Below are 14,063 nucleotides of genomic sequence, written 5' to 3' on the forward strand. Positions count from 1 at the left end.
GTATATGAGCGGGAGGGGCTGAGGTTGCAGTGCTCTTTGAGCACTGCAACCTCAGCCCCTCCCGCTCATAGTAGGCTTAGTAGGTCTATAATAATTTCTCCCCTCGGACCCCCCCTTAACCTTTTGTTCCTCTGTCCTTCAAAGCATATACAACAAAGCGGTTCAGGACTTTTTGTGGTGGGTGATTAACACCTGTTTGACATGTGGCAGGTCATTATTCTCGCTTCCTCCCGGCTCACAGTTGTGAGGGATGTGTAATTTCTGGGCTGAGAAAGGACACATGGGGTAGGTGAAGATTTCAGGTCTCTATTCTCTTATGGAGCCGCACTGCCCCATACGTCTTTTGAAGTTGTGAGCTATAGGGTTGGCAGTAAACAGGTTTCTGCCTTACATTGCAGAAAGTCTATCCAAGTGCTGACACAAAGCTTGACCGCCTTGTGTTACTGCAACAAGTAGGGTGGAGTGGTGTCGTGTGTTATCTGGGCTCTGAGTCTTTGATGATGGCTGACACGTCGCAAGATTTCTCTGATGGTTAATCACCTAGGGCGATCCCTCAATATCTGGGCAGAAAAACAAAGCAGATATCATTCAGCTAATCATGAGTGGCGTCTGCATCTAGATGGCATATAATATGTTGGCACAGTGGGTTGTACCTTCGGTAGACCTATTCTCAACTTCTAAAATACACCTCATCATGGGCCAGATGTAGGAAGGCCTTTACCGGTCGGTAACGGACGAAAATCGGTATTTTCGGCCGTTACCGACCGGTATTTAGCTTTCGGCAAATAGGAGATCGAAAATCATCCGATTCGGTAAATTTACCGAATCGGTAAAGTTACCGAATCGGAAAAATTACCGAATCTGTAAATTTACCGAATCGCAAAGGTTTGCGAATCGGTAAATTTACCGATTCGGTAATATTTACCGAATCGGTAAAGTTACCGAATCGGTAAATTACCGATTCGGTAAATAAGAAGTGGTAAAAATGGATATTGAGATGTAGGGAAGCTCTGAAATTCCGAATTTGCTTGAAATTCGGTATTTAAGAGTCGGTATTTACCATGGATTGGAATCAGGTGGTAAACAGGTGCAACCTATAAAAATGGACCCAAAATGCAATTCTTCTTGCACAATGGCGGCATTTTATGTGATTGCAAGACGGCTAAGGCTACAGGAGGAAGGGGAGAGGGAATGGCAGAGAGAGGAGCAGGTCTACAGACAGAGGATAACCCTGTTCATGCTCACAGAGGCAGAGATACTCCAGAGGTACAGGTTGGCCCCAGACACCATCACTGACCTCATCAGGGACCTCCACCCACTGTTGGATCACACTACCCCAAGGGCACACGCTATTCCTCCCCATGTGCAGGTGCTGTGCAGCCTACACCTGCTTGCCTCTGGGAGCTATCAGAGTGTGGTTGCTGCGGTAGGTGGGGTGACCCAGAGCAGCCTGTCAAGGTTTTTCCACAAATTCCTTGACGCAATGTTACAAAGGATGGAGCATTACATATCATTTCCTGCAACCCATGCTGAACTGGTCCAAACAAAATCAGACTTCTAACAGATGGCACGTTTCCCCAATATCATTGGCTGCATTGATGGCACGCACATTCCTATTTGTCCCCCAGCTGCCACAGAATACATCTACAGGAATAGGAAGTCCACCCACACCATCAATGTGCAGGTGATCTGCAATGCAAAGTTCGCCATTACTGACCTTGTGGCAAAATTCCCTGGGAGTACCCATGACTCCTATATATTTCAAAACAGTGGCATCTATGCACGGCTGACTGCAGGTGAATTTGGTGAAGGATACCTCCTAGGTAAGACACAGTTGTGCGACCCCTATAAGACCTATTGCAGTAAGCAGTACAAGTATGCATGTGAATAAATCATACCCATTTTCTTTTAGGAGACAGTGCATATGCCCTCCGCTCCTTCATACTCACCCCCTGCCTCAACTCCTCAACACCCAGCCAAAGGAGATATAACCGGACACACAAGAGCACATTTAATGTTGTTGAGAGAACATTTGGCATCTGGAAAAGCAGGTTCAGATGCTTGCAGAAGAGTGGAGGTGCAAGGCAGTATACCCCCATCACCTGCTGTAAGATCATTGCTGCCTGTGCTATGTTGCACAATCTCGCTGTAAAGAGGGGTACTGAGGTGGAGCTGTCAGACTATGAGGATCATGACGACGACAGTGCTGTGCCTGAAACACAACCTGCTGGAGTGTCAACACCAAGTGATGGCAGATACAGACGTGAGGAAATAACACGCAACTATTTCTGAGTGAGTGATGACACTGAAACCTATATTGAAAGCACAAGCTTTTGTTTAATTTTGTATATTTCCAGGTATGTCAAAGAACAAAAGTGCAACAGTAAGCATTTCACAGCAATGCTCACAGTGAGCAAACACACACACACAGGTGTTGAATCCACCCACCATAGTTGTATATTGTCACTAGGCAGGTTTAAATGGCACAAATGTGCAACTTTAACTTTTTGAACCATGATTAGAATGTCCAATGGCAGTAGGCCATATTATCAACTGTTCATTTACGGCCACGCTTTGCACTAGCAGGTGTTTGTGGCTCAACCTGTTCACTGGGCGTTTGGCCTGTAGCCTCACTCTGTCGCCTGCTGCTCCTCCTTGTCTCTACGACATGGGGGCTTGCCGTGCTGCTCCTACTGGTGCTACCTTCAGTGTCCGGCACATCAATGGCAGCAGTTTGTGCACTCTGGGCATTGAGTAGAGCCTCCAGCGCACCGGTCATTCCGGCTATGCCCCTAGTGAGCTGATTGCTGTTATTAGTCAGGACTTCCTGACTATTCATGCTACGTCTGCATAGCAGGGATGTGGCTGTTGCCAGGCGGTGTATGGATTTCTCAGTTCTCTCTGCACGCTGCTTGTCCCTGCGCCTTGAAGTAATTTCAGAGTCCAGTTTTGTGCACAGTTGCTGTATGCCTGTTGCCATGCTCCTGTTCACTTCCACCAGCTCTTTTATGCCCTTGCCAATTTCCTGCATGTTGATGTTGAGGTTTCGCATTTGTCTTTGACAGGCCATGATGCCCTTGCCCTGCATCCTCTGAATCCTGACCATGGATCCCTCCAGGCCTTGGAAGACACTGCACCCCTCCCCACGTGCACCTACACTCCTTCCTTGTACTGTGCGCCTTCTAGTGGTACTTGGTACAGGCTCTGTGCTGGGCTGCAGTGTGACAGAGATGGCAGCTCCAGCCAAGTTGTGCGAGTCTTCACCCACCATTTCACCAGCAGCTGTCTCCATTTCCAGCAGTGGGGAAACAACATGCCTCCTGCTAGGGTGTGCAGCAGGTGTTTCTACCTCCAGGGATGCTGGCATTTCAGGTGATGAAAGCAATAGTGGGGACTGTGTTGGTATTGGGGAGGCCGGCATTTCCTCACTGACGTCAGGTTCTTGGGAAGGTGCCTGCCCACTTGGAACACCTGTGTCCTGTGAAGCACTGGGACCTGGCTCATGACTGTCATCCCTCTCGGGTGCCGTGCCTTCTACCTCCTCAGACTGCCTTCTGGATGTGTGACCTGTGGACATATGAGCACATATCAGCTGGGTGCAAATGTCTCACTGCCACTACAATTAAACATATGTAATTGCACTTAGTACATGCTGCCTGCCCTTCATTATGTATGCATTCAGTTGAATAACTTGGTGGTTACACTGCTGTGTGACATGCTCTTTCATTAACTGACTACGTGTACCATGATGCATTGCTACAGTTTGGCACACACACCCTGGGACTGGGGTAACTTAGCTGCAAGGGGTGAGGGATGGATGAGGGTGTGAGGTGGGATTGCTGTGCATGCATCTTACCTTTTTTTGATGCAGCTTTCGCCGAACTGTCCACTTCTCCCAGTCCATGGACACTTTCATGCTCCAGGGTTGTGGCTACCATCTCCTCCAGGTCAGTGAGGGGGGGGTGCAGTGTTCTTTCCACCACCTGTTTGGGAGGCCTGTTTGTGGTGGTCAGCCAATTTCTTTTTTGTGAGGCTCCTTAGGTCATAGAACCTCTTTTTTAAATCTTCAGTGACTCTGGTGGTCACTCCCACTGCATTTACTTTCTCCAGGATTTCCAGCCAAATCTTCCTTTTTGCTGATTCTGGAACTGTTAAGGACTGCTTCCCAAAAAGTCTGTGGTGAACCTTAACCACCTCCTCAACAAGGACCTGTAGCTCCATGCTGCTGATTTTGAGCTTTCTTTTCCTTTCAGCCTGCTCTGTGTCCTTGCTGCTTGCCATGTTTTAATTTGAAAGTGCACAAACTCTGTCTGCTGCTGCTCCCAGTCTCTCTGCTCCAACTGCCTCTCCAGAACCTTCTAATTACTTGCAGCTGCCTGTGTAGCCACTTCCTGCTAGGAAGGGGGAGGGTGGTTGCACCTGATTGGCTGTTTTGTTAAGTTTCACTTTTGCTTGCTGTCCGATTCGGAATTTACCGAATCGTAATTTACCGATTCGGTATTTACCGATTCGGTATTTCCAATGCATTCCTATGGGCCAAAAGGCCCATAGGAATGCATTGGGAATACCGATTTGGTAAATACCAATTCGGTAAATACCGATTCGGTAATTTCCGATTTTCCGATACCGAATTTTACCGATTCGGTAAAAAATACCGAATTTTCCCCTACATCTCATTTTCCGATTTTTGAATACCGAATCGGTAAAATTCGGTATTTAAGAATCGGTAAAATCAGATTACCTACATCTAGCCCCTTGTCTTTTATGCTCCAGAGTTTTCCCTCAAGCCCAGTGCCTCTTCAACAAGGAGTCACTTAGTTCACTGTCCTCTCCCTGAAGCTTTTAAATCTCTACATAGAAACCTTCTCTTGCCTGTTAACATGAAGCCAACATTTCATTCCATCTGTACAGGATGATAGTTAGACATGCATGAAAGTACTAACCAGTCTGACAATGATACCAGGAGATGTTTACAAATTATTGTTGAACTAAACCTGCAAATAGTATTTCTTTTATACTCCATTCTGCATAGCACCATCTCTATAAGAATAATAGATGTATTCAATCTACTCAGCTGAGATTTATACATTCAAATCGGGTGCAGACTATTTATTATTAAAACACAAAATCTCCAAGGTTTATCAAAGATAGACACCTAAACCTGTAAGTCTATATTAATGCTTTAGCTAAAGGGGATAGCCCAACATCAAATCAGACTTCAATTATCAAGTCCTTATCCCCACAGAAAGCTTTAAAAAAAAATTATAATCCCTTTTACTGTTAGACCTGATTACAGGAATCCCTACTGTTTGGTATGACAAGAAGGCACCAGGCCTCATTAAAATCAGCCTCCGATGCATTAGCTTAACTAGTACTGGTGCTGGAAGATCATACCATATTACCCTGATCTTAATAACTTTAAAATGGCTCCCATTGAGGACAAACACTTTCTAATGGTGGCCTGAATTGATATTGATTACAGGGCTATTTTATTTATTTAGTTAGTTAGTTATATGAATAAGGATCATTTACTAAAGAAATGTTTTACGTAGCAATACAAGCAGCATAGAAAACTTGCAAGACTGGACCTCATAGTGAGGGATCGTCATAACAGAATTTCTTGGAGACGCTAGTGGAGACAGTGGCAACTGTCATAAGGTGCAGACGAATATATTAGATGAATTGCATGTACAATACACAATGTATACATGTTTACACGTAATTTTGCTGTGGTAAAATTAATTGCTCAATAGCTAACTTTTCAGTGCATCTTTGAAGCCTGTTAAGGAACAGGAGACATGAATGTTATGCGGTGGCGAATTCCATTGAAGAGGAGGCAGCTGGAACGCCTGGCCCTGCTATGGCTTCCTATGGTGTATGTGACTACCAAGATTCATAGAGAGACATACACTCAGCCCTCAGTGCATGTTGCAGCAAGAATGATACAGGGCATTCCGGAGACGGTGATGCCAAGAAGCCACCAGTAGGATGTGATGCAGTGTGAGAGTAAGACTTCCAGGAGCCTCCTTTCATACGAAAACATCTTTTTAACGGTCCCATGAAGTCAAAAGGATACAGTGTGAACTTCTGGAAAATACCTTTCAAAAAAAAGAAGAAAAAAATTAAGTTTGAAGCAATATTTCTCTGCAAGTGTCCCTAGGATATGGAACTCCAGCTATCAGCTGCAGTTGTCGGTGGACCGGGAAGGTCTCAGGGCCCCATCCTTCCAGGCATACTTTTTGGTACCATAGCTCCAGTGGCTGTCTCGCTGGACAGCAGAGCATTATCTTGTGGAGGCTTGCTAAGAGTCTGGGCCCTTGCTGATGCCAGCAATTCGCTGCTTGCTTTTTCAGAAGCCCAGCCCGTCTTGACCCATCCCCAAAAAGTGTTAATAGCGAGGGCTAGTATGGTTTGGATACATCGCCTCTCCGCGTTATACCCCTCGGCTGCCGCTGGTTGGCCTGCCTTGTGCCAGGGGGGCTATTACACTGAGTCTGGACCAATCACTTGCTTCTCGAGGTGGGGTATCTAGTCTGGGTGGGGGGTCAACTTCTCTCTTTTGATCAACTTATCAAACCAGGAGAGCGGGCTCCCCCGGGGCAATTCCTCCTCCATCACCTGGCTGTATAAGACCATACAAGAGTTGTCGCTTGTCCCACTTCACCCTCAAGCATTGGCATAGCTAATAGGTCTAGCCTTTGGGACCTTATAAGTATTTAGTTATGCAGCACAATATCCTTGGTGCAACCACATCAACTGTTTCATGGCTATACATTTATAAGGTCCCAAAGGCGAGAACTATTGGCTATGCCAATGCTTATTGTTAATGACAAGGTGTGGGAGGAAAAATGGAGGAGTGAGAGGCAACAAGGAGGTAGGTAGGGTGAGGTTAGGGGAACACAGACAAGGGGGGGGAAATATATCAACGGGCAAAAAGCAACCGAAGGAGCGTTGTCAGGTGAGGGAAAGCAACAACACGTGAATAAAGAGCTTAATTTCGTACATATTGAGAGTTTCTTTCTGTGTATTCTCAAAAAGCCTAGTCTAATCCAAATCACAAACACGCCTATCTCGTTTATTTGACAGTCCCCGTTTAAAGACATTTCTTTTGATCACGAGTTGTACACATTTTGGTGTCCTTTACATATGGTGGGATTAACAAAAGGACTGCAGAGAAATACTTTTTTTTCAAAGTAGAATGTTTAACGGAGTAAATGTGGGATCACATATTGAGGGAAGTTAATTTGGGGGCACATTTAGGCCAGGGATCATTTCATAGGGTTATTTGGTGGTCAGAATGAGTGATAACTTATATCCCTGCTTCATTGTCATTGCATGCACGGATTTCCCTGCTTCATTTTCATTGCCTGCACGGATTTCCGTTTGCAGTGTTTAACACGTGCCTGAACTATTTTTAATATGACCCCAGTATTAAATGCATCTTGACGTCGGGTGTTAACGCATTCTGGGCAGGTTTTACAGTATGTGCAGGTTTTAGGGTTTTAACAAAGTACCCTGGAGCCACCATGTAGCGGGTAAAGGTGGCCACGCCGACAAACATACAGCATACCATTGCATAAGTGACATCATTACTCTGTTTTATTTCAGGTGCCCAAAACAATTCCATTAAACGTCGTGACATTGGCTTTCGCAATATTATTATTTATTTTTTTACTGGTGAATTGACAGTAACACAAAAGTGTCATTGTGCAGAGTGCCACTAAAGAGGATGTGGAAAAGAGCTCATTTGGGTAGTGCGGATGGCTCGCAATTTTATTCGCATTTTCATTAACTAGAGGGGCGACGGGTGTTGGGAGTGTTGGTAATTTGAACCGAATTCCACGCTCTACCCCATGAGGCAAAAAAAACGTCGAAGTTCCGAGACTGCCACGGGGCGGGTCAAATGACGAAGAGGATCAAGATGTGTTGGTAAAAGGGAGGAGTGGAAAAAAAGGGGAGTGGGGTAGCAGCGATACTTGTAACTATTATTTAATTAATTAAACAAAGCTGGGCAGTCAGCACATGCCCACCTTCTTAAATTAATATTAGCACTGGAGACACGGAAATCAAGAACGACTTGACCCAACCAACAGCTAGACTCGGTCAGATGGGATTGAAGGACAATGGGACGGGGGAATTGGGGACTGTAGAGGAGGAAAGGTGGTGGGAGCGGGCACAGTGGTGCGGCCGCAGTTGTAAAAGGCAGGGAGAGGGTGGGACTGAGAAAGGGAAAGATAGGGATCAAAGGGGAACAAGTGCGCGCTGAAGCTGACGAGGAGGGAGTGGGAGGGGTAGTGGGGGCAGGCACAGTGGTGCGGCCGCAGTTGTAAAAGGCAGGGAGAGGGTGAGACTGAGAAAGGGAAAGATGGGGATCAAAGGAGAACAAGCGCGTACTGATGCTGACAAGGAGGGAGTGGGAGGGGGTAGGGGCAGGGATTCACATGCTGTAGAAAGCCAGATAGCAGCTGTGCTCGCAGCACAAGTTTGTCCGCGTAACAGCAAGCTGGTGGCCGGCAAAGGTAGCACTTTGAAAACCCCCTTACTAAAAGTCGAGCCGAGCAAGCAGCGCATGCGCTGCTCTAGGCTCGACCTAAAATTTGGAGGAAGAATATGGGAGGCCATTCCATGATAAAGAATGGTAGCGAGACTAGAATTCCCAAAAAGGTTTCCCGGAACTCACGCTTCAAAAATATACAGTTTTTCATACTTCACTGGGTATATCTAAGTCGGCGCAGCTCCACGGCCACTTCCCAGAGTCACAATTTGTCTGCCCCCGATGTCACCCCCCTAACGCAGCACTGTTACATGTTCTGGGCATGCCCAGCTCTACAGCACCACTGGCACACTATTCATGCTACATTGCGAGAAATTACAGGACTCCCGTACATCCATTCCTGGGAAGCCTGTTTGCTAGACGTATTTAGGTGTAGGAAGCAATGCAAGGAGCAGACACGCTTCACAGCACTGGCCCTCCTTTTAGACAAGCAAGCAATCACATTGCATTGGGACGCGCCTGTGGGCCCTCCTTAGGAGGCAAGGACAGGAGCAGTGCACAAATGGGGCGTTGCAGAGGAAGAAGCGCACCAACATGAAGAGGTGCGCCCGGTGCGCCGACGCGCCATCTCACCTGAGTGGGCCATGTTGCTCATGCACTTCTGGCCAACAATTGACAACGATCTTACATCCCTGCAGTCATAGGACCTGCAAAGGGTACCTAGTTGAAAATTCCTCCAAGTGGGTGTGATCTGCCCCTCCCCCCGACGGCTACCTTTCCCAAACTCTTAAGTCCCTTCCTCCACTGTTAAGTACACCGAGATGCTATAGTGCGCTTTCCTGCGCCAGAACCTGCATTTCCCATCACCAGTGCAGTATCAACACACACCCATCCAACCATCCCCTCCTCAGAATTACCATTGTATCTCTTATGTATCACACGCAGACTTGTGGCAAAAGTTTGTAATGTTACTAAAACATCTAAAGCCCAATAAAATGTTTTCCCCACAAATATCAGTTACTAATGCTTATTTTTCTACTACCACTGAAACTACTTCTAGAAGTTCTGTTACCTATTATTACTACTTTTTTTACATATAGTAATGCTACCATACGTTTGCTATCTGAAGAGCTACCACAGGTGGCTATACCACTAATACTATTGGTAATGCTGTTATTTTATTAATACTAACTCGGTATTTATTTATAGATGAGATCCTGTAACACATGCATTTTTCTGTTCTACATATATCACAGAGGATTACTACGGTTTGGTGAAGAAATCTATACAATAGAGCCTTTACCACTTCTTGAAGGATTTAAACACCTGGTTTCGAGATTGATTATTGGCAGTAAAGACAGTATATCATATTTTCAAAATAACACAGATCCAGAAAGTATGCAGTTGGCAGAAAGGTTTAAGTCTTTAGGTATTCATTCGTTTAAGCAAGTAAGTGCATTTACTTAATTTTTCAGGATGAAAACATTGGAAGAGTGTTGTCTTTCCTTGAGGGGCTTATTGCTAAAGTCTGATAATCAAAAATCAACTTCTATTTCTTGTTGCGACCAATCCAATGATTGAAACCATGTATTCTGCAATATAAGATAGCTTCGCAAATTATGATCCGCGTTACTGCTTGTCAGATACAGTTACTAGTACATGTTCTTAATGTGATAAGTTTGCCTAGTGTTTCCAATTGAAAAGAAGGTGAGATGACCACTGAAGCTTGTTAAGAGGAAGTGTAGCAATAATCTTCAGGATACAAGCTCTGTTGATAAGAAGATTTATTTGAGAACACAACCTGGCATCCGACCACCTCGACAATCCAGCAGCAACTGGCAAACATGCCGTCAGCCTCACATTCTAAAGGAACACAGAAATGTGAGCGCTCCTTCACAAGGTAAACACCATGGAAGGACAACTGTGAAAAGATAAAAGGTAAGTAACATCAAAACACATCCTCCTCATTAATGAACAGAACCAAAAGAAGAGCCCTAAAAAATTAAAAAAAACAGAAGAGATCAAACAGTGACATAGTCTTGCAAATACGAAGGAGGTCTGCGAACTCTCGCACCATAACCAATCTGATGATCTGATCCTGTATCATGAATTTTAACAAGAGTCCCAGAACCCCCAGAGTCTATGCTGCGTTCAGCCACGACATCATGTCCGATCCCCTCTAGACCAGCATTAACCTGCTTATCAGGGATAAACATTGTGCCAGAACACCCTTCATCACGACAAGATTGCTTGACAACAGACCCCCTCCTCTGGTAAAGAGCCACTCTGCGCAAATTCCATTTTTGTCCACCTTCCACAACAACAAAATGTTTGGCAACACTGACCACTCAACAGGGACCTGAAAATTTGCTCAGACCAGCTTTCACTCTACCATACTTCAATTTTACCCAATCACCCACCATGAATTTAGAATCAAAAACTCTTCAGGATGTTCACCTCCAGATAACACCCAATCTTTCAGCCACGCTGGAACCATACGAGAACCAGGTACATGTCCTCTCATGCTTTGGAAAGGTGACAAGTGGGTAACACTATGCTCAGTGGCGCAATACTCCCAGAGCATCTCTTCAATCAGACGCCTGGGAGATTGTCCATTGGCCAACGCCAGTTGAATGGTGCCCTTTACTAATCTGTTTGCCCTCTCTACCATTCCATTGCCCATAGGATTGTAAAGAGAGGTGCAAGAATGTTTAACTCCACACTTTTCCAAGAAACAACGCATGTCACCAGAAGTCAACTGTGTACCATTGTCTGTCAACAGCATATGCGGCACTCCTTCATCCAAGAACAATTTTTCTAATACTTCAATAGTGGACTGAGTAGTGACATCCATAACAAGTTTTACTACGGGCCATCTGGAGTGAACATCAATAATGACTACTGCAAAACGCAAATCCACTGAGAGTTCCGAAAGAGGACCAATAAAATCTAGACAAATTGTGTACCAAGCCTTCCCAGGATCGGTAATGTGCCCCATGCTTTTCTGACTGCCAACTTTGAGTCTCTTTTCACTCTCTTTACACAAAACACAATTTTCAACCCACTTATGAATCTGGTCCTCCATTCCAGGCCACCAAAATTCTTGTTTGATTCTTCTGATAGTCATGCCTTTGCCAAGATGGCCTTAATGAGCAAGTTTAAAGATGTGTGATCGAAGTCCATCTGGAGGAACAAACCTGTCACCTCTTATGACTACATCAGATCCACTTACAGATAACTCATCTATGAGTTTCCAAAATGGCCTGATCGCAACCGGTACCAAATTTTCACGGGGGCACCTTTCCTTATTAAGGAAATAACTTCCCTCAAGGTGGTATCTGACTGCATTTTTTGCAACCACTGTGCTTTTGAAAACACACCCAAACTGCATTCACATACTTCACTCACCAAAGCCACAGCTTCTTCAGATTCAAGTTTCTTGACAACATCTTTGCCAACAACTTCCCAGTCTAAGGACATACAAGACAAGCAATCTGCTTGCAAGCTTCTCCATCCATGAATGAATTCGATATCATATGAGTATTCTTGCAACCTGGCCGCGAATCTAGCCAAGCATGCAGAGCCCTTACCAGCACCTCCACCAGACAAGATTTTCATCAGAGGTTTGTGGTCTGTCTTCAAAACAAATCTAGAACCCCAAGGGCATACTCTGAAGTACTCAACACCCCAGGCTGCAGCCAGTGCCTCCCTCTCAATTACGGAATAGTTCCTTTCCGCTTGTGTTAAGGTTCTAGATGCAAAGGCCATCGTTCTCTCCACCCCACGTTGGTTTTGAGAAAGCACCACACCAATCCCAGTGAGACTAGCATCTACTGTGAGAGAAGATTTGAACTCTGTCCTAAAGGAAGCTAAAAAAAGCCACATCACAGATCTTATTTTTAATGTTCGAGTAAGCTTCTTGCTGTTCCTTATTCCACACATATTTGGTTCCTTTTTGCAAAAGACATCTCAAAGGTTCAGAAATGTCAGCAAAAGCTCTCACAAATTTGGAATAATATTCCACAAGGTCTAAGAAGGACCTGAGCTGATCTTTGTCTTTTGGACAAGGTGCATCTTTTATAGCTTCCAAGAGATTGCGGTTAGGAGCTAACCCTTCACTTGAAATGGTATACCCTAGTTGTTCAACTTGTTCAGTTAAAAATTTACATTTTTCTTTGTTGACTGTTAAACCCGCTTGTTCAAGTTTCCAAAGAACTTGTCTAAGAAGAGTGTAGTGCTCTTCTACTGTTTTTCCTGAAACTAGAATGTCATCTTAGAAGTAAACTACCCCCACCATCACTTTGACCATGTTGGACATCATTCTCTGAAAGACACTCGCCGCCGACGCCAAACCGAACGGCATGCTAGTAAATTGGAAATTGCCCTCAGTGGTAATAAAAGCAGTAAGTGACTTGGAGTCTGGATGTAATTTAATCTGGTGATAAGCACTCCTCAAGTCTATTTTAGAGAAGTACTTGCCACCACCCACAGATTGTAATAACTCATTAATATTGGGCAAAGGAAAAGTATCTATGACAATATCTCGGTTAAGCGATCTTAAATCTTAAATGACCATCAGATTTAAGTGTCAAAACCACTGGCGAAATCCACAATGACGCTTCTACACGTTCTATGACACCCGAATTCAACAATTCTTGAAGAAGAAGTCCCTGCCTCACTGATAGTGGTACTTTCCTTAGCTTGTGCTGTACTGGACAAGCATCGGGTTTAAGAATTATTTTGTGCAGATAACCCTGTACGCAGCCCAATCCCTCCTCAAATACTTTATGCCCATCTTGTAAAATATAGTCAATCTGTATATCATCTTCAACCACCATAATTTGGTTGTGATGATAATGTGTAAATCATATTGATGTATCCAACCAATGATTGGTCAACCATCCTTTGCAATGTGCACCTTGCGTACTCCTTGAACCAAATTTAATGAACCCATACATGTAGCCCAAAACATCAGTTGACTCGCCCTGATAACTAACTGGATTGATATCCCTATTCGAAAGAGTAACACCCTCCCAAAGTGTGTTAAAGAGAGACTCAGGTTTGATGGTGAACATAGAGCCTGAGTCTACCATGAGAGTGACATTTTGTCCACATACATTAGATTCAGCAGTAGGTCTGATAATTCTGCATAGGTCTTGATCGACTTCCCCACAAAAACAACCAGAGCTTTCTTCTAAAACCAACACCCGATTGAGTGTCTGTTGAAAAGCAGGGAATGGTTGAACCACATTAACTTTAGATTTATACTTGTCAGCAGTATCAAACGATTTGTACATACGTGCATAATGTCCTTTACGACCACACTTCCTACAAACTTGGTCTAAAGCTGAACATTTTTTTAAATCTGCCAAATGATATTGGCTGCCACATCTCAAACATTCTCTATTCTTGGGTTCATATATAGAACCAAAGGTATTCACATTCTTTACACATTTTTTAGAAACTGCATTGACATCCACATCTTCATCTTTACTAATCTCAATGTTTGCAATTTCATTCAAAGGTTTATCTCTCTTGCTTAATTCCTTAATGCATTTCTGGGATTCCT

General features: G+C 44.4%; 1 protein-coding gene across 3 annotated transcripts in view; it reads left to right on the forward strand.

The window, feature by feature from the left end:
* Positions 1-14,063, forward strand: part of LOC144791046 (disintegrin and metalloproteinase domain-containing protein 9-like) — a 1,785,694-nt gene that overhangs the window by 334,882 nt on the left and 1,436,749 nt on the right. For all 3 annotated transcript variants that reach the window (XR_013602283.1, XM_078665681.1, XM_078665682.1), the window contains exon 6: positions 9,751-9,943. Coding sequence is in view for 2 of the 3 variants with exons in the window: in XM_078665681.1 (XP_078521807.1) it covers positions 9,751-9,943 (193 nt within the window). In the remaining variant the exon portion in view is untranslated. The remainder of the gene's footprint in view (positions 1-9,750; positions 9,944-14,063) is intronic.

The sequence above is a fragment of the Lissotriton helveticus genome, chromosome 11, assembly GCF_964261635.1.
Source record: "Lissotriton helveticus chromosome 11, aLisHel1.1, whole genome shotgun sequence".
Taxonomy (NCBI): domain Eukaryota; kingdom Metazoa; phylum Chordata; class Amphibia; order Caudata; family Salamandridae; genus Lissotriton; species Lissotriton helveticus.